At 29.3% G+C, this 21,461-nt stretch overlaps 1 protein-coding gene across 7 annotated transcripts; it reads right to left on the minus strand.

Moving 5' to 3' along the window:
* Nucleotides 1–361: 361 nt before the first annotated feature.
* LOC119679534 (metastasis-associated protein MTA3) lies at nt 362–20,740 on the minus strand. 7 transcript variants are annotated; one of them, XM_038091938.1, is made up of 13 exons: nt 20,565–20,740; nt 11,814–11,975; nt 5,777–5,884; nt 5,213–5,433; nt 4,689–5,009; nt 4,443–4,631; nt 4,120–4,383; nt 2,469–2,656; nt 1,928–2,178; nt 1,508–1,849; nt 1,319–1,461; nt 1,147–1,262; nt 362–1,069 (listed from the first exon to the last, which is right to left on the minus strand). In XM_038091938.1, exons 1-13 carry the CDS (start codon nt 20,587–20,589, stop codon nt 943–945), a joined length of 2,457 nt encoding a protein of 818 aa, XP_037947866.1. In that variant the 5' UTR covers nt 20,590–20,740; the 3' UTR covers nt 362–942. The 7 variants fall into 7 exon arrangements, with proteins under 7 accessions (XP_037947866.1, XP_037947868.1, XP_037947865.1 ...); XM_038091940.1 differs by having other exon boundaries at nt 1,319–1,446; nt 5,213–5,436; XM_038091937.1 differs by having other exon boundaries at nt 5,213–5,436.
* Between the last annotated feature and the right edge of the window lie 721 nt (nt 20,741–21,461).

Consider the following 21,461-nt stretch of genomic DNA (forward strand, 5'->3'; position numbering starts at 1 on the left):
GAGCAATCATATCAAAAGAATACACCTATAGAAAAACTGAAATATAAACATAGCATAAGCTATTATCGGCAAAGACGTTTTAAAAAAGATTTGAATTGAAATTTGTATTGAAAGTGAGCATATCTACGAAGCTTGTGAGGAATACATAAATTAGTCAAAGAGAAGGGAGGGATTTTGTAGAAACTCCCCAGCTAAGAAAAAGTAAAAGTGCCCAGTTGCACCAATACTGAAAAATCTCAACATAAGACATTAAATTAATAAAAAATTTATATAATTATATTTACTTTATAAAATATATACCATTAAATTTTAAATAAAAATAATATTTAAGAAGATATAAAAATAAAAAACGAAAGTAAATTAATATCATTAACCTGAAATTTTCCAACCACACCGTGAAGAATTAAAATTTTAATTTAATAATTGAATAAATTTTTTCACTCTCCTATGTAATGTTGTGAGATTGAAATTTAGAAATAACATTTTAGCCTGCAGGTCAATCGTTAAGGGAAGTGTAATATGATCCTATTACTCATTATACTTATATCGCTAACCTAAATTTAATTTTTAAATACATACTTAGTTGTATCGTTGTCCTTATGGGATTTTCTCGTCTTATAAGCCAACAATTATATACATTTATAGTCTGACGTCATCCAATTAATCACAATAACCACTCAAATGCATAATTCCATAACATATAACTCCGTACATACCAGTTTGTATAATAATAATATACCTAAATATTCTATAATTAGCTTAATTGAGTAACGCATCCATTGTGTATGGAAACGGTGGTTGCTGTTGTTTTACTTGTTGTTGTTGCTGCAGAAGGTGATGATGTTGTTGCGTATGCTGCTGTTTGGCATATGGCAATTGCAACTGTTGCTGTTGCTGGAAATGTAGTTCAGTTGATGACGATGCCGATGCTGCCGATGACGGTCAGTCTAATATCACAACTTGCGAATCAATTGGTCTGCTATTCAAGACAGGTTTTATTGGTAAAATGCGCCAAGGTTTTCGCGCCGCCCGACGTATTTCAACCGGTGGGAGCATTTTACGTGCTTTTCTATAAATATTGTTTGAAAAAAGTGTTATATAAAAGTGTTATATATTAATTATTTTCATATTATTTGTGTTACGTACTTGCTTGCTTCATTTGCTCTAAAATAGACATCATCAGGTGCATCCATCCAACTGATGACTTGTTTTCGACCATTACCTGTGCGGGCCATTTGTGCTATTTTCGGTTTACCATTTAACTAAAAAGTTTTTATATAATAAGTATTTAATTAAAATTGTTGTGTCTAGAATTTACATGATGTCTTGATAATGGTTGGCCTGAAGCTGCCATCATAGCTGCAAACTGTTCCGGACTTGGGCAATGTGCCGGCATAGGATCTTTATTAGGTCGCTTAGCTGGTGGTCCAGCAGGCACAATTGTCACTGTAATTGTTTTTACTGTAAAATTTAGTGATCAGTTTAAAATTCATAACTCAATTATTACCTTCAGTGCCGTTCAATTGCTGCACGTCCTCCAATGGACGTTTACGTATTGAAGACGCTGCTGGCGCTGGTATTATAGTTATATCTTTATCTAATTCTATTATTTTGTTTGGTATACGATCATATAACAAACTACCGTCAGGTGCTTTCGGTGGTTTGGGAAATGAAACAACATCGGGTTTAGGCATTTTATCTTTCGGTGTTAACACTAACCATTCATGCGGTCCAATTCCTGGTGAACCTAACCGATTCGCTATTTTTGTTACGCTTCCACGTTCTTTCTTTTTGAACAGAAGTAATTTTTTAATTTCTATTGGTGATTTACCATTCAATCGGTTTGTAACTGTTATAATAAACGTAAAGTGTATTTTATTAAAAATAGGTTACTATATTGACAATATAAATTCATTTAAATACTTACATTCCTGTTTTACTAATTGTGTGTTTATTGCGAAAGATGATTGCCGTGCTGCCTTTTTAGATTTTATAATATTTCTGCACAAAACACGCGCCAGACGTGTCATGGGATTTGTGTGTAAAAAGAAGGCGGTACGTGTTTTCATTATGGGGCGAGGTGACCCTGAACTGATTGCAATACCATGTGCTTGAGCATAATGACGCGCTAAATGCGTTTTAAGTTTAAAATCCTTTCCGCAATTGACTATAGAACATCTGCAAAGCAAAATTTTTTTGTTACATAACTAGTACATTTATTTATTCTTAGAATTAACATTTATGAAAGATATTATTTTTAATCTACAAGCTAACTAATATAAATAATATTAGATTATATAATTTATAATCATAATATAGTAGTTTTACACTGCATAAAATAGCAGTAATGCTTTTTGTAGCATAGATCCATACAAACTTACTTTTTAGTACAATGAACTGATAAAAATAAGGGAACTATGTGCTTTATGTATATAAAAAGGTTTAATAGATGTAAAATGGATACGTACTTATGCATTTGACGGTTGGATAAGTCATTAACTTTTTCATCATCAACAATTTCTATAGGCTTCTTTTTCGTTTCGGTTTCTACAACTTCGTGTTTAATTGAATTTTTTAATCCACCATACTTTTTCCAATAATCCCAACAGTTTTGACATAATCGACTGGACATGTGACCGCTGGCCCAAGGATACCACTGTTCATAGCAAAAAAACAAAAAAAAAGATTAATATTCATACAAATATTTCCATATAGTTTCAAAAAAAAAATAATATTTTGTAAGCTAGTAATATTAATTACTGGCAATAAGATTAATAAGAAATTATACAGGACAATCTCTAGAAGCTTTAATAGCAATTTATTTTATATAGCAATAGTTATTGATATTTTCATATATTTGTTTCAAATCTGTTTATTGACTACTTAAATTATATATATTATAAATTGTAAGTTATATTTTAAATAATTTCCTTTTAAACTAATAGTCGGTTTCAAGTCTACGTCTGGGAGTAAACATGCATTTACATGTTTACACACAACTAAACATCTTCTATTATTATGTTGAAGCTGTTTTGAGCCAGTGCACTTACTCTCTTACTTTTACTCTTTTTTAACTCGAGGTATTTTCAAAATCCCTCTTTACACCTTAACTACATTATTGTTTATCACTTCATCAGACTAAGCAATAATTGACCTCAGATTTGCATACCTTCCCGAGGAGCCTGTAACCATTTTGAGATTTGATAACGCGGTGTTGGTAAGTCTGTCAGTTTTCGCAAATAATTTCATTTAAATTTAAAAAATAATTTATTGCAATCTTATACAAATATTGAAGAATAAATAGTATAACTTTAAAATATTAAAGAACTAAATTACTCATTTACGGCAAGAGTTTATTGTTTTTAAAATCAGTTTTTTTAGTTGTAAATTATATTTCACATCTATATCGGTCCTTCTATAAAATATTTTATGATTGTTTAGAAAATAAATCGTTAGAAAATTAAAGTTGCATAATATAATTTTTGCAGTGTTCATATTGTTTGATGTTGACTGCTGTTATCATATATATAGGCATTATAATCTCTATTGATCTGCATTGCAATAAATGACTGACACCTGTACAAAAAAATGTTAGGGCGCAACTGATGTTTGGATATAACGATAAAAACACATTTTACTTTTTATAACATCGCCTAAATGTGCACAAAAAATTAAATCCCTATTAATGTAAATTAATTTTCTTTTAAACTGATTGTGTGATACGATCTGATGATCTTCCAACTTATTTTATACCTCCTTAATCTTCCCAATCGATTCTATCGTGCAAAATTTTTATCCGTATAGTTTCTTTGGTTTCCGGAACAATTTGAACCATAACAACAATAATAACAAGCACAAATTTCACCCATTTCACCCATGCGTTCTAGTTTCTAAACAACTGTCATCCCTTTTATCGTTCTCTTTCCCAACCATATTCTATATTAACCCATATATTTGTGTTTCTAACTTCTTTCTTATTACCGGTTACATAGCTTTTCTAGGGCTACAACAACAACAAACACAAATTCCCACATCTTTCAAATCTGTACTTCCTTCCATATCCAAAATATTGTATACTGGAATTTTTCTTCGAGAATATGTACAAATGATGCAACTTACTTGTGTGGATTTAATTGTTGAGCAAGACTCGCAAGGTTTACCATTATTGGTAAGATCTGTGCCGCCATTTGTTGTGCCATTGTAAATGTTAGCACCACCCTTGATGGCATTACCACTTTTCGCAGCATTATATTGTGGTACATAAACTTGTTTAAGTTTCAGTTCCGCTTCTACAGCTTTCACACGTTTTTGTTGCACATAACGGTCTGTTGTTTTCCACATATAATAATATTCTATTATTTGTTTTAATGTTTTCCACGGTAACTATAAGGAAAAAATTTTTTTTTATTAAAAGTTATCATTGATTTATATGTTTAACATACAAAGTCTTGCCGTATGTCATTAAAATCTTTGCCATATTTATCTAAAGCTTCCTCAAAGAGATTAGCCTCTGAGGCACTCCAATCTTCGATTTCATCACGACACAGCACAGGTCCACTGGAAGGAACTAAAGAACACATTGCTTCCTCAATAGAATACGTGTGCTTGTGCAGTACATCCATAGCATGAAACTATAAAACAGAAAAATTAATATTTATACTTTATATATATATAAAGTATTTACATACCAAGGTTATATCGCGACTGGCTGCCGCTGCTGACATATGTAACGATGGTTGCTTTACCGAACTACTACAATCTAAAGCACGCGCAAATGTTCCTATCGAACGTGACACAACCAAAAATTGATCTATTTTTCTATCGGTCAGACTATGTTGAGGCGTCCAGACAAGTGTTTCTAATTCCTCCAACTTGCGTTCGTCTGTATTGGTATCTTTCAGTTTCGCAGGTATTTCACTTTGATATCGACTGCCAACACGTATTTCACCTTTGTCAGCGAGTAATGTTTTTTGATTTGGATCAAAAACTAGGCAGTAAAAGAAGGTGTCCTAAAAGTAATAGCAAGTGTTTTATGTTAATTTGTTGAAAATATCAATTAATATAATTTTACTACATGTTAATACATGTTAATACGAATGTTAATAGTTTAAACTATTTTAAACAACAATTTATATTAAAAATGCTTCTATGCTTCTATGTTAATGTTAATGTTTCGACTAATTTATTAGTTGGTATGAAATTTACGACTCACGTCTTTATTCAGATAGCTTTGTAATGATTCAGTTTCATTCAGCAGCGTTACAGAGCACCTTCCTCTGATTTGTGTAGCAGGCAGCGCTTCGACTTGTCGTGATAAAAATAATTCACGATGTTTTATTTGATATCGTTGTTTAGCTGTTAGCGATTCTCCCTTCTCAGATGAACCTACACCGCTTGTTGAATTGACAGGACTCGTACGATCTTCATCCAGGGCTGCTGTAATATGAAATTAATTCATTCCATTTCTTTAACAAATTATTTTATAAAAATTGAGAGACATTACTTTGCAGTTTTTTTTAAATATGAACGAACTTAAATTTAAAGAAAAAAAATAATAACAGAAATCATAAAGTTTTCAGATCGAAACAACCAATTTTATAAGCAAGAATTTCGGTATTTTTATGGAGAATCCAATTGAAATTCTTTTAACAGAATTCTACAGAAATTTTCTACAACTACAAATCATAAATTAAAATTTGATACGATTTTGATTTTGATTTTGCTACAAGTTTACGATATTACGATACTATATGAAGTTGATGTGAATTTGTGATACCTATCGAAGGATCTAATACAGCTTGTGCGGCTTGCTCTTCTCCAACTGGTGTTCTAAGCCAGGTTTTCTTCAACTTCATAGCCAGTGGGGAATCTTCTGCTGTTGCCACTACGTAGTTAAATTTAAATATTACAATGATTTCGTTTTAATTAATATATAAACAAACAAAAAAATAATACAAAATGTGTATATAAATTAAATGCTAGAGTGCACTTACGTTTATAAACATATAGAGCGAAACAACAATTATAGAAATATAAACATTACTTAGATTTTATTTCAGGTAATATATAATATTACAGGACAGTAACATATAATACTTGATTTCTTCCTTAATTTAGTACATCAACCTAACACACTGCATCACTTAGAAACATTCAATATTAATCAGAAATAAATACTATAAATATGGTATATAATAAAATAAAAGCTCATCATTGCGAAGTAATGAACCGTTGCATAAAGTCTGTACAAACCAGATAATTCATTTAGATCAACAAAAATGCTGTTATATTTTCCATTCTAAATATGGTAGACCTGTACTCGAATTAAATAATGATTTCTTAATGCTTCTGTTAACTAACACCTTTCAAGGTTGAGCTTAAAAAACGGTCACATCTCTAGACTCGGTAAAATGCAAAGTAAACCATCAATCTCTCTTAACTGCTCATAGGTTGCGATTGTGAATAAACAAGTGCATTATCTACATCTGATACATCTGACATCTAAACTAAATATCGTCTGTGATCTTGCACCAAAAGATATATTGTAAGGTTAACTTAAATTTGTATATAATAGCTTGGAAAGCTTTCTGCAGGAATACCACAACAGATCTCAGATGTAACATATAAATAATTATATTTTTGAATACTATTAACATTGATAGGTCAGCTTAAATTTGTCCAGGCTATATACGGAAACTGTTTTACAAGCATAACAATTAAAATAGGCTCAGTTTCTAAATCAGACTTATATTCAACTTAGATCTAACAGGTTAGCTTAAGTTTGTCTATAATATTTAAGAAAGCTTTCTGCAGGAAAACCACAACAGCTCAGATGTATAAATTATTATTTTTTTTAATACTATTAGCATTGATAGATCAGCTTAAATTTGTCCAGACTAGATTGGGAAACTTTTTTAAAGGATAACAATTAAAAGAGGCTCACTTACTACATCAGATTTATATTAATTTATCTTAAATTTGTCTTGAATAGCTTAGGAAGCTATCTACAGGAATAATGCAAATAATCTTGCAAGTCGTGGTATTTAATAGTCGTTTTAATATTAGCATTATTGCAATTTTTTCAATAGATTACATTATATACCCAATCTTCAATTGGACGACTACATTGCCAGAAAGCACTGTATACAAACACATAGTTTAACACTGTGTCCAGTATGTAAATAAATAGTTCTTGAATTTTATCTATAGTAACCTAATTACATAGCTAGTTTCATACCTTTATTAACCAAGTATATATGTTAAACAGTGTATTTATATTATTTCTATACCTATTGGACTTAAGTACATCCTAACTCTTTAATACATAACTAATTCTTTAGATTTTTTATTTATTTTCATTTTCACAATGTTACATTTTTTTATACGTATTTTATAACTAATTAGTGTATTTCTAGAATTGATGGTACTCTATTTTACTAATTCAACATTTTTACTCTATACCATTTCTGCGAAATCCTCCAAATTTATAATTTAAACCCCGAAATGGAAATGGAAAATTTTCACATCTGTTGCTAGGGTTTCTCTCAAATTTTTATTTGGCAATTCTCTTAGTTTTTTTATTTTATTTTATTTTTTTAATTTTATAAAATGGTTGTTTGCATTGACAGTGCCAATGTAAGTATTATGGAATTGCATTAGAAAAAATTAAAAAACTTTAAAGGAAAATGGATGAAAACAGGAAAAAATATTGAATACTTTAAAAATGAAAGCCGCTGAATTGAATTCACTCGTCGAAAAGAAGGACATAGTTGGAAAGAGAGAAAAAAAGGTTAAATACAAACTTTTTGAATTTATTTTTAATACCTTAAGTAAGGGGGTGGAAGTGTGCGGGAAATGAATATTATGTGTATTGTATAGATAGAGGAGACGGAAGGGATATGTATGAGAAATGGAAAATGTAAGCGCGTTGTAGTGCAATTGGTGAGTGGATGGAAACCGAAGTTAGCAAACGCATGTTGATAGAAGATTGTGGGAGTCGAAGGAGTTGGGACAGTGTAACTTCGCTGTATTGATATGAATGTAGAAATGGAGGGCCTGAGGTATTATGCTGATGGAGGAGGGGGCACATAGAATGCTCTTATTTGGTTTATACAAACAGAAACCATTCAGATGAGTTTGTGTGGAAATATTTTAGTAGGCAACGAAATAAAATACAAAGGTGGGAGAATGGATGGATGGATGGATGAGTGGGTGGGTGCTAGTCGACAAGCACGAAATATCAAAGGCGTTACATACAATTAACATTAAATATGCGTGTATATATAATATATATAATATTAAAGTAATTAAATTAAAGTAAATTAGATCAGTATTCTTGACTATGAAAATTATTTGTGTGTGTGTGTAATGTACTCCTGTTAGATGAATTCAAATCTTTCAGACGGTTATGCACCGGGTGTTGCAGTATTAAAGCCTAAACTTGCAATTTAATAAATTAAAATGATAGCGACTCACGCTGTAGCATATTTGTGTAGTTGACACTGCGCTTTGTCTATGTTGGCAACTGTCGGTGGGGTCGGTCATGGGCGGTTGGGAGGTTAGTTGAGTGCATATATTTTATACATATCTGTAATTCGAGTTTGTAGTTATGTAGACAAATCCAATCATAGCGGAAACAAACAACAAAACAGGAAGAAAAATTTTTGGTCCTGTAGTTTGTGGATGCGCTTCGTTAATGGCAGTATGGAAGCGGTTCGGTATGCGTTACCAAATGTTTTATATTAAGCAAAGTGCTGAAGGCGGGGGGAGGAGGGGCAGGGGGCGGCGTGCGGTATGCATACGCAACTTTTGCATATGCGTTCTGTATTTTTGTTTTGTTTTTTATTTTCAATTTTTGAAAATGTCAGTTTGTAAATGAGTTTAATCATGTGTTTATATATGCAGAAGCTTGCAACATTTATGATTTTCATGTTTATCCAGCCAAACGCATACACATGCAAGCATAACATGTCGTTAGTAGTGTAACTATCACGAACAAGCGACGTCTGCTTGCCTTTCTAAAGCCGTGGCACCTAAAAGCTGAACTGTACCAACAGCAGCTACAGCAGCAGCAACAATAACAACAACAACAACAACTGCAAATAGGTATAATCGGTCGGTATGCAGTAGTAGGATGTGTTGAAATCATTGTACTGCTTCTGCTTTCCCTATTGCTTTTATTGTTGCTGTGGTTGATGTTGTTGCTGTTTCGTATTAGATGTTGCTACGGATGCGGATGTAAATTCTCTGTTGTTGCCTCTTATTATTAATATTATTGTTGTTGGTTTTGTTTTAGTCTACTGTTGATGCTGTTGATTGCAAAGTTCTGTAACTGGGACTAAACTGGTTCTTGTAGCCAACGTTGGAAGTGCGAGTGAGTCAGTGTCGGCAGTGTCGGCAGTCAGCCATCAACCAGGCAGGCAGTCATCGTCAACGATTCAGTACAATGGGGTGAGGTGTGGAGGGTTGTTTGTATAGTGGTTTTTGCTGCTAATGTTGCTGTTGTTGTTTTTGTTGTCGTTTTACCATTCAAGTAGGTGACTTTTGGTATCCGTAAAGTGAGTAAAACAAGTAAGCTTACACTAGTGCACTCTGCGGGGAGTTGCCTGGGAGGTAGAAAATATTGTTTGCATTTATTAGAAAAGACCCAGCCAAACAGACGCCTACATATTCGTTAAGGCAAGGGACCGAACGTAAGTACGTGAGCACTTGTGCGCCGAATATAAAATTGAAGTCAGTCGTCCTTTTTAAATATGCAAATCGATAATAAGTAACTTATATATTTGTTTTTATAAAACAAAAACAAAAAAAACATATTTTTCTCTTAACGAAAGAAAAATGTTTATTGGAAAATTAACTTGAATTGAATTAAATTCGTACGATTTGGGTAAAACAAAAGAAAACTGCTGAATAAATTAAAAATTTTCTGTTAAATTTGCAAAGTGCACAAGAAATACATATATTTCTGTATGAAATCATAACGTTTTTAAGTCCCAATTTTGTTGACATAAAAAATTGAAACCGAAACGCATGCATATTCGCAATAAATGCCATCAACCCAAGCAGAATATTAAAAAAATATGGCAACGAAATAAAAAAAAAATTCAGAACATAATTAAAAAAAAAACAAAAATATTGCCAAATTTTGCGTCAACAGTTGCAGCAAAAACAAAATAATTAAAAAAATGAATACATTTTGTTGCTCTAAGATTTATTAATATGAGAACCTCATTAGCATCAAATAAATTCCGTCATTACCTGCTAAAATACTCTGTCGTAAGAGTTCTTTAAAAAGTACGGATTGAAGAAATGCTAACATTAATGACATTACTTTTATATGAAAAGAAATATAGCTGGCAAATTGTCATAATATACTCTCTCTTTCTATATCTTTGATTGTCTCGATAGGAGCATATCTGCTTTCAAAATTGTTGAGTGGTTTTTAATAACGGAAAATAAGTTGTTCCAAAATCATTAGGTAAACCTAATTTAGCTGATCATAAGTCACACATAAACCTTCTGTAGGCTAGCAATAACAGATAAAGTAAAGCATCTACTCATGTTTTTAGTAGGGATTTTTTTTTTGTGAATTTAAGAACTCTAAGCTTTATTCTTCTTATATAGATTCACAAAATATTTTTTTATAGACTTTTTAAATCATAATAGAGTCAATAGAATCAAATAAATAATTTCTGAATAATTCATTATATTATAATAATAACTATAGTTAATTCAGTTAATAAATATTAATATTAATAATAATATACCACTATATTATATTATATTATATTACATTATATTATATCATATTATATTATATTATATTATATTATATTATATTGTTTTATATATTATATATTATATATTATATTATATTATATTTTATTATATTATATATCATATTATATATTATATTATAAGTATGTATAATAATTTGAAGGATAAAAAATTATTTCAAAGTTATTTATTTATTGTTCAGATATTAAATGCTACATAAAATTATTAACTGCTTCGTGACTTTCTCACCGGACATTGATTGATAAATTGGTTTCAGTAATGGTAAATCTACTTCTGACCAAGTAGCGTTCGTAAAGGTCTTTCTTTCTCAAATCTTCAAAAATAAGACAAGTCAACCTGGTTGTTCTTTAAATATAAAGCAAATGCACGACAGTTTCAATATTTCGTAGATGCTGGACAGATCTGAACAGAAAACATATATAATACAAGTTTCTCTCGAAATAAATATTTTTTTCATAAATTAACACTTAAATACACATTTACATCAACTGACAGAATATGATAACCACGACATAGTTATGAGGCAAACATTTTATGATCTATTCACAGACACGAAAAATCAGCACAGTAACATATTAAATAATTTTCATCTGTAATCGGTAGGAATTGAAGCTGACAAGAAAGATTATGAGCAGACACAGAAACGAACATCATAATATTAACATACGTTCTCAGCAATAAAATGATGTTCCAATACTTTATATGTTACAGAGTATAAAAAAAATTCTCTCTTATACCATTGAAGAACGATTTAGATAACTATTTAAGATCTAACCAAAAAAAACTGTTTATGTTCTTCTATTTTACTATACTATTTTACTTTTTTTTTCTCTAATACAAATATATTTTAAATTTGTTCTTCATTTCTTTTGTTTAATACAGATTTTTATGTATAGATCTGCAAGATCTAATTCTTTAAGATCTGCATCCAGATATGTTTTATATAAAATTCTTTAATTAAGTATAAAAATATAAAGAGAAATTACTACGTATATGATAGATGGTATTGTACTTACGTTGATGCTTATCGGCTAAAATTACTAATGAGTTTGGCAAATCTCGTCTTCGGTAGAAGCACATTACTTTTGCTTCGACATTACCCGTTTGATTTTTATTTAATTCTTCTATGCGTCGTATAAGATATGGACTGTTTGGAGATGTCTCTACATAGACGTAGTCTGTAAAATAAAAACATTTAATATTTGTTAGTAGCTGTATGATTATAACAATAACTAAAATTAATTATATATAAGAGATTTCAGTTTAGCAATATGCCAATTAAGCGGTTTGCTAAAACGCAACGTATGCTCCTTTCTAAATAAAGTCGTTACCAGAAATAGTTCGACTCAAGAAAGAATTTACAATAGTTATAACAGACAGTCATAACAAATGGCCCACTTCAGTAACGATTTTCCAAACATGACAAAAAAAAGTGGAAGATAATAGTTACAAATTCGAACTTTAGGAAGATATCAATCAATAGTAGCAGAAAGCTATATTTTATATAACAAATATCTGTATTTGAGAAAATCATATATCATAAACTTTAAACCAATTTGGATATATTCGATATAAATCCGAATGATAAGTTGCTTAAGAATTTAGTAAAAGAATGAAGATGGTTTTTAAATTAAGGAAGAAATGAAATCGGACAGTAGTGTAATATAACAGATACTATAATTAGTTGGTAAATGCAGTAAGTGTGTCGACAAAAGTCAATAGCCTTTGTTATACAACACAAGGTATGATGTGAAAGAATATTCTTAAAAGGCAAATATAGTGAAGACGAAGGGTAATATTAAGATGAAAAACTGTACCAATAAAAACATATGTAATATCACGAAAGTTATAATAGTGAAGCAAAGACAAAGATGAAACCGAAGATGAAGACAGAAATACCAAATATTTATTTTTTATAAATAATATTTTAATTAAATTTGGCAATAAAAAAATGTATTAGCGTTCTTGCGTTCCTATATAAATTTATCTATTAACTTCAGCTAAATATTACTATCAGCTTGATCGTAAAACAAGCCTTTCATCTATCCAATCACACTTTTTTCATTTTAACTATATTTGCAACATTGGTGTTGAAGAGCAAGTTAGTTTATTTATATATTGTAATGAAGCTTTTCTAAATTGAAAATGTTTGATCATATCAGTAAGCCATTTAGATCTACAAACTACTAAACTATATATACTTGTTTATGTTTATGTCATATGCTCTAAATTTTTTACAAATACGCAAAACTCTTTTAGGTTCAATCATTTCATTTGCTTGCTCATCTCAACACACAACGCAACCAATAACGACTTTGGAGTGGCATGAGAGGTGGTACAAAAATAAGGAGAAAATTTTTCGATATATTATTATTATGTTGAGGCTATTAAGTCAGTGCACTTGAGCACTTTTACTCTCTATTAAATGCGAGGTTTCTTCATAACATCTCTCTACGCCTTGACTGGATTATTGTTTATCACTTCATCTGAAGCAATAATTGACTTCAGATCTGCATACCTCCCCGAGGAGCCTGTAACCATTCTGAGATTCGATTGGATTCGATTCGACTAATTGTTTAGCATTTATTATATTTTATTCCAAATTTTTTAAAAATTCTCATTATTTGTATGTATTCCGATTTTTTTAATCCATCATTATACTCAACTTCAGATGAAATACATACTATATAATTTTTTTATATATATAGAACACTCATATTTACTATATATATTTTCCTATCAATCTAAATCTATTACAAACACACAGTGATTATTGAAGCAATCGGAATTGCTATAAGGATAGGATTAAGATGTATAAAAAATGTTGTATACACATATAATACATATCTGCTGTATATTTCTATGCAACCTTGAACCGAAGAAGATCTCTCTTACCTGTTTGTGACATTGACTTTCTTTGTAAATTAAAAAATTAAATTACCATATTAAATAGCACAAAAAATTTGAATTGATCATATATAAAACCATATACATAGAATGTCAAGCTACTAGCGTTTCTAATACGCTCAATCTTATCTCAAAATGCAGCTTATCTTTAATAAATTAGTATGATGCAGTTTCTATATCACAATGAGACAAATAGAAACAATGATGCAAATAATTTGAATGTTCTTTTTTGAATAGTGATATTTTATTTTATTTGAAAAAAAAAAAAATAAAAGTTAAGTTCTATATGGGTGGGTTAAACCCTAATCCACAATCTTTATATAATTTAAAAAGAATATTTATGTCATCGCTCAGATCTGGCGAATATGGTGGCCGTACGACTTTTCCTGTTCCCGAAACTCAAATTGCCCCTTCGTGGTAAGCGTTTTGATTCGATTGAATCGGTAAAAGAGAATTCGTCGAAGGAACTAAAAGCCATACCTTTACGGGCCTACCAAAAGTGTACGGAAGATTGGGTGAAGCGTTGGCATATGTGTATCGCTTCAGAAGAAGCATATTTTAAAGGAGATAAAATAAATTTGGAATAAAATTTAAATTTGTGTGTTTTATTTACAAAACTCGAGTACTTTTTGAGCAGAAGGTATTTAGATACGGACCATTGTAACATTATCAGGATATTTTTATTTTTTATTTATTTTATTTTAAATGCTTAGGTAAGCTACTGGGTCCTAATTTGACACTTTAAATTTTAAAAGTAAGCACATAGAAAATAGAAACATAGAAAACATAGAAACTTAGGCCCATTGTACCTTATCTTTTAGAATACAAAGAGCAATAGTCTAACTGATTTTTTTTTATCACACAAGTATGACATGTTGGATCTATTATTTAATAAGTGACTAGAATATAATTATTTTTTTGTTAATTTTGCTGTCATGATTAAAAATACTTAAAAATATTATTAAACTTCAATATTTTTTAATGTAGTAAAAAGTGCTATGATACTAAGAAAAGTGCAACAATATGCAAACCAAATAGTGTTCTCCATGGATGTTGACACTACCTGGACGTCAACCTAACAAGATACTAATAACGAATGTTTTGTAAATGTTTATTTAATGTTTTAATTTACGAAAAAAATAGAGAAACTTATTTTCTTTTCTAATTTGGATTAAACTATCTGAATATTAGAAGTGAAGTTGAGTTATATGTTCGTTTCCCTTCTAAGTGTAATCGTTGATTATGAATGCCAAATTTTCTTTTACTATTCAAACTATAGTAATAACGATTGTATATTGAAAAACTAGAACCATCATTAATTATGACACTTTGAGCACTGATCTTAATTAACCACATTAGTTACAGTCAAAAAGTGGATATTTTTAGAGTGCTGAACGTGTTAGAATACAAACTATAACTAATATATTATGATTTCCGTATGATTTCTATATGATATAAGGTCTGGTAGCAGACTTTATGTTGCTGATAAGTTCCGTGAAAAACAATTTAACTTATGATCCAATTCAATAAAATAGATATGTCTAGATCTATTCAAGTCTACGATGATTTGATGAAATAAGACAATCTTTGCTAAAGACTAAATTCGATTTGAATCAAAATGAAGATGGGGAGGAAACTTCCATTTCCGTCTCATTTCATTCAAAATTTAATAAGCTTTCATCTTTTCATTAAAAGAGCTAAATATTATAGCATGTATACGCTTTCATATAATTCTATAATATCTTATGCTTGGTTCGGGTCAGTTATAGTACAAAATACATAAAAATATGCTTTGTGGCGACTTCCTTCTCTAATCTAATAATGAACAACTAACAAATTATTATCTTTCAATATTTCATTTTCGATCATAAATATAAGAAATTAATTAGTTAATTACTTTATATTTGATTATAAGTTATGCAATTATATGTGAAATACATTTCATACTTTTAACCTTAAGTCATAATTATTGATTAAGGAATGTGTAGGTATGTGTTTAATAATAAAATAGTGCATTTATTTTTATTTATAATTTCAATTAAAATAATTAAAAAAAATCTGTTTTTAAATTCTGTATTCATGTTTGGTATCAAAACATATACTAAATCTAATCACAATATACTACATATTAGTATGAAGTTTGAAGTTATCTTTGGATATTAATAAAATGTTTACCCATAACCCATATGTTTTTACTGTACTTGATTATTTCTATTATTTGAATGGAATTAGTTAGTTGTTGTATAGCAAAGAGTATTACAAAAAAACAGATCTCAGCCCTGTAATTGTAGTGGCTTATATATTATTCATTTATAATTATGACGTTGCAGACACATAATCATGCAGCGTAACATTTTCTACCCAAGCAATAGATAAGTAAACCTGTCGCTGTTACACACACGCACAATCTGCAGATACACACCGCACATTTGGCCAGACCAGATACAAATGCTAGATAGATACCAATAGAAATGCACAGTTTCTACACAGTTCTACCAAAGAAAGATGGGCAAGTGAAGGCATAGCTAAATGTGACACAATATGAAAAATTATTATAAAATAATAAATAATGTATTATAATATAATTTTATAATAATACTGAGTAGAAAAATAAGCTTGTGTTTTTAGTACGACGAATACGAATAACACGTCAAAACAAAAATGAACCGAAAACGACCATTAAAGCAGGTATCTGAGGTAAATGAAACTGGGCAACGACAACGAAATGAATGAGTATCTTTGCATTTCATGGTTTAATATGAGTTTACTGCAATCTAATGGCTGTTTTAATGATTATTTTTTCCCCTGTTTTTTCTTTTCTATTTTATTTTATTTTATTTTATTTTATTTTTTTGAAATGGTAAAACAGACATTAAAATAAATTGAAAAATGTTTAAGCAATAAGCAACTAGTTTCTACTAAAAATTTTAGACTCATCTTCGAAGATTTATAAATATAAAGTTGAAATGCCTTTGAAGGTGTTACAGTAATCTTCTCGAAGTTGTTGGTACTTAATGAGCGTAAATATTTCCAGTTTCTAGTTTAAACTTTAAATACGAAAAGAGTTTAATACGGAAAATATCAATTAGTTGCTCCTTTCGAGAAAATACTATGAACGTTGTTTTTTTATTTTTAAAAATCGTGGGGTTACTTTAGATTAGCTAGAAGTATGGTATATTATGGAGAGAAGACCATTAATGAATTAATTCTATATTTGGCATAATATTTAAAAAGTATCATTATTATTTTAATGAACGCACGAACACTTAAGTATTAATATCAACTATTATAGATAGCAACTTCACCAAAATTCGTAGTTCCAAATGGATCGTTATATAGATATGTATATACATGCAATGCAATCCAGAATAAATACTTAATATATACGATTAAATAAAAGCTTCCTACTATTTTAAAAAATTCAAAAAAATGATATTTTTATGCAGAATTAGTCAAGTTTATCACAGAGAAAAGAATCTGTATTTAAACTTACTAAATTAATTGTATATCAGTTTTTTATCTTATAGTCTAATAGCGCATTTATCAATATGAATTTAAGTTAATTAGGATCGTACAATCTAACAAACAATTGCCATAGAAATACTACACATCAGATACACAATAGAAATATAATTAAAATATTTAACATTTAGTAAACATTAATTAGGACTGAACCAGTTTATTTGTAAACGTGTTTTTTTTTCATATAGCCCAATAGAAGATGCATATATCAAAACGAATTTAAGGTTATTGAGATCGTACACTCAAACGAGGAATTATTCTAGAGATAGATCAAATCATACCAGTGAAGATAAATTGCGGCGATGAAAAAATTTACGAATTTATTTAATTAAACTAATAATAAAAATATAAATAGCCCAAAACTAGACTTTAAGAGCGGCAATATGTTGGAATACATTTTTAAAGTTATAATTCTCATTTAATTTAAAGTTGATCAAGTTATTTAAAAGACTTGAAAGCAAACGACAGTACAAGCTATTTGAAGTACTGTTATAATGATTTTAAGGTTCTAAGTAATAAATCTATTTTTCAGAATTAATAAAATAGTGAAAATTAGATTAAAGAAGATAAATTAGTGCTTGGAAGCAGTTGTTTATTATTATACCAATAATGAAAGCATAAACAGCGCCAAGATAGACTTTGAAAACAATAGCATAACGGAATTAATAACTAGAAGTTATAATTTTTAATTAATTTGAAATTTATATTCTATATAAGGCTTCAAAGCAGTAATAGAATTGATTCAAAACATTGCGATAAATATTTTTATTTTAATTTTTTATTTTATTTAAATATTTTTAGAAGATCACCAAGCTACTAATTCTAAATCATTAAATCTAAACACTAAATCATCGTTTGTACACCCTATTAAGGTTCGATACTCTCTAAGACTTTGTAGGAAGTATATTTGAGTCAACTCGACAAAAAAATTCAGTTTGAGATAGATCTAAGTATATTATAATCTTATATTCGGCATGAATCAAGCAATTAAACAATAGACAGGTTTAATTCACATGTGATAGTTCGTTTGGGTTAGTATTACTGAAAAAAATCATTAGACTATATAAATTATATTTTTATGTAATAAATTGGTTTATTCTACTGATCAAAAAATCAAACTATATGTAAATATATGATTCCTAATATATAGTAAATAAATATTAACCAATTAGTGATAGTAAATAATGGAATTCTTCTAAATGATATTAAATGCCATAGATTATTACAATACAGAGAGAAACGGTGAGGAGTTCAATTGAACTCTATAACACTTTTGGAACACTGTAATGAACATAAACATAATTCTTGGAACGAGCATAAAGCAAGTTTAGGGAGTGTGACCTAAACTTACTGAACTGTAAAGTTTAGAATAATGGTAGGGTAGGTTAGGTTGGAGTGGCGACCTTGTATACCAAAAAAGCCCACTTGAGCTCAAAATAATGATCCGTTGTGATATCACAGGAATAGCGTTGGTGATAGTTCTATCAATCTGGCCAGGTGCTTAACATTGCAGGATGACAGCTCAGTCAGATCGGTCAGAAAAGGGGCCAACAAGATTTTTGATCTCCTATCTAAAGATGGGCACTGACACATGAGATGGAAAACAGTTTTCTCCTCGTTTTTAGAGAATAATAATGATAGCGAGATATAATATTTATTAAACATTTATCATCTTCTGTGTTTTGTTAGAGTTAAAAAATTTTCCATACTTTATTACATCACCGCATTAGAAACAAGAGTCATAACAACCTGTGTCTTAAATATTGATAAATGAAAATATATTATATTAAAAAAAAAAACTCAAAGGGAATATATTGTTTCGAGGATTTGCACAATAGATTATCTTAATTGTTGTTGTTGTAGCCCGCTGGAATCTTTAAAACAGATTACATAAAAGGAATTACATGATCCATGAATATATGGACTAGAATGTGAATGGATAATGGTTGTGTGTAGGGGAAGGTGAGATTATCAGAAAGTGAGATAGAATTCAACCACTTCTAAGGAACGAGCTCAAAGGCAGATTGGACTTAGCTTTGTGAGTGCGTTGGAGCAGAAAAAGTCATGGACGCTATCATTGGAGGTAGAATTCAGTCGTGGTGTATAGTATTCTGCACTTAAAGAGTAGTGTCTCAAGGATACTTTAGTATTAACATATCAACGACGAAGAAAGTATAAAATATTTACAATATCACCAACAACAAAAATACTATTGCAGTACAAGTGTTTCAAATTATATATCGTCCTTAGTGAATGCAATGCATATTATTATGTATTGTATTTAGCCAAACATTTAATAGTGGCAACCAAATTATTATTTTATAAAAAACATTTTTTTATATATTTTTTTTAATTAACAGTAAATTTTTAAGTGTTTAATTGGGTAATAGTTGTGTAATACAACCTGTTTCTGGCGAACGTTCGCTGCAAATTAGTTTTTTTATTTTTTGCTAAATATACTATATGATATATGATTTTCGATCTATAGTTTTATGTAACATATTTCATAACAAAAGTAATATTTGTATACAACATATGAACTTTGAGTCTTAAGATATAAATATTTTAAAACGCGAAGGTTATAGGTTGTGCATTTTAAATCTCTTAACAAAAAATTATAGGTTGCAAATAATTTTATTAGCACTTTTTTTTTATTAATATAATAAAAACAATGAAAGAAATAAATTTTTAGAATCAAACTTTAATGAATCGTCTGTATGCGTAAGTAAAAGCATAGGTATTTATATCCAGTTCATTCAGAAAAGTTCAATGATCTGCAGTGCAATTAAGTCAACTAAATAAATACGATCACACTATTGATGACTGTAATTATAACAACGTTCGTTTTTACAATTTATAATCCTTGCAGAACAATAATTATTTTATTTAATATGCACTTTCGTCACGCTTCGAACGATTTCCAATTAGAACAGCAATATCAATTAAATTGTTTTGCTTTATTTATGATACTTCAACATATTTTGGAAAAATCACTGTGGAAATGCATATTTTAAAATTTTGTTGCCTTTTACTTCATTAGCATTTTACGCTCTTTTTATTAAAATTAGTAACGTCGACTAATACAGCAGCGCAGTCACATCAGTGTAGACTCCGGTGCATTGGCGTATATTAACATTTTGATATTTACTTTTAGGCAATCTTATTTTTTGACCACATCACAATAAGTTTCAGTTTATTTTGAAAATTGTATATTTTGCACTATGTATTATCATTTATTAAAATTATAATGCACTTTCATATCTGGAAACATAGACGGCAGCGCCGCCGACAACGAAAGACAATGCAAGGCAATAGTGAAAATGGAAAAATTTTCTCACCTCCAACTCGATACATGTTCGACATTTTCACTAAATTTTCACATATAATTTCACATGCAAAGTCTTCACTATTAGTTTAGTGATATATTTTAATAGTTTTATTTATTTTATTTTATATAAAATCCATTAAAACTTAATTTGTTATGATTGCACTAAGACGCGTTTTTTTCCTGTTCGCCATCTTAAAAATTACTATGAGAAAAAATTTTGTTTCTCTGTTTTTTGGTTTTCTTCTTGCTTGCATTACTTGTAAGGTTGCATTTTTTAGTAATTTTGTTGAATATTTTATTAGTAAATGTCATTCTACTCATATGTGCATGACAAGTTCCTATGTTCCTATCGAAACATGTTTAATAATAAACTCTGAACTGTGTATGGGGCTGTATAGAGTATTTTTGTACAGGCAGTTCAAAATTAACATATATATATATATATATATAAATGATTTTAAATTGTGACAAATAGTATAATATGTCGGTATGGCAGCGGATGTTGGTATTTACTAAAATTTCGAGTAGGGTAAATTAGGTAAAAATTAGGTAAATTAGATGTTATTATTGTTAAAATTTTGTAGAAGGTTTGATAAATAAATAAATTTAAATGCTTTTAACCAAAAACTATGAATAACGGCAATAAATAAATAAATAAATATTTACATAAGTGCAGTGTAAAAAATCCCTAGAAAATTTCAATTTACTCGACTCGCACACGGTCTAAATATTAGTTTTAATGAATGAAGGTTGAAATAGTTAACTCAAGCATGATATATGTGATGCTACATAAGAATACATCATTAATATGATCAAATTAGCTTTGAGAAGCGTATACAAACAAAAAAACTGAAACTTTTCGAGACTGCCAATATTTTTCCAATATAATTTAAATCGATTATTTGAG

This window comes from Teleopsis dalmanni, chromosome 2 (genome assembly GCF_002237135.1).
Source record: "Teleopsis dalmanni isolate 2A chromosome 2, ASM223713v2, whole genome shotgun sequence".
Taxonomy (NCBI): domain Eukaryota; kingdom Metazoa; phylum Arthropoda; class Insecta; order Diptera; family Diopsidae; genus Teleopsis; species Teleopsis dalmanni.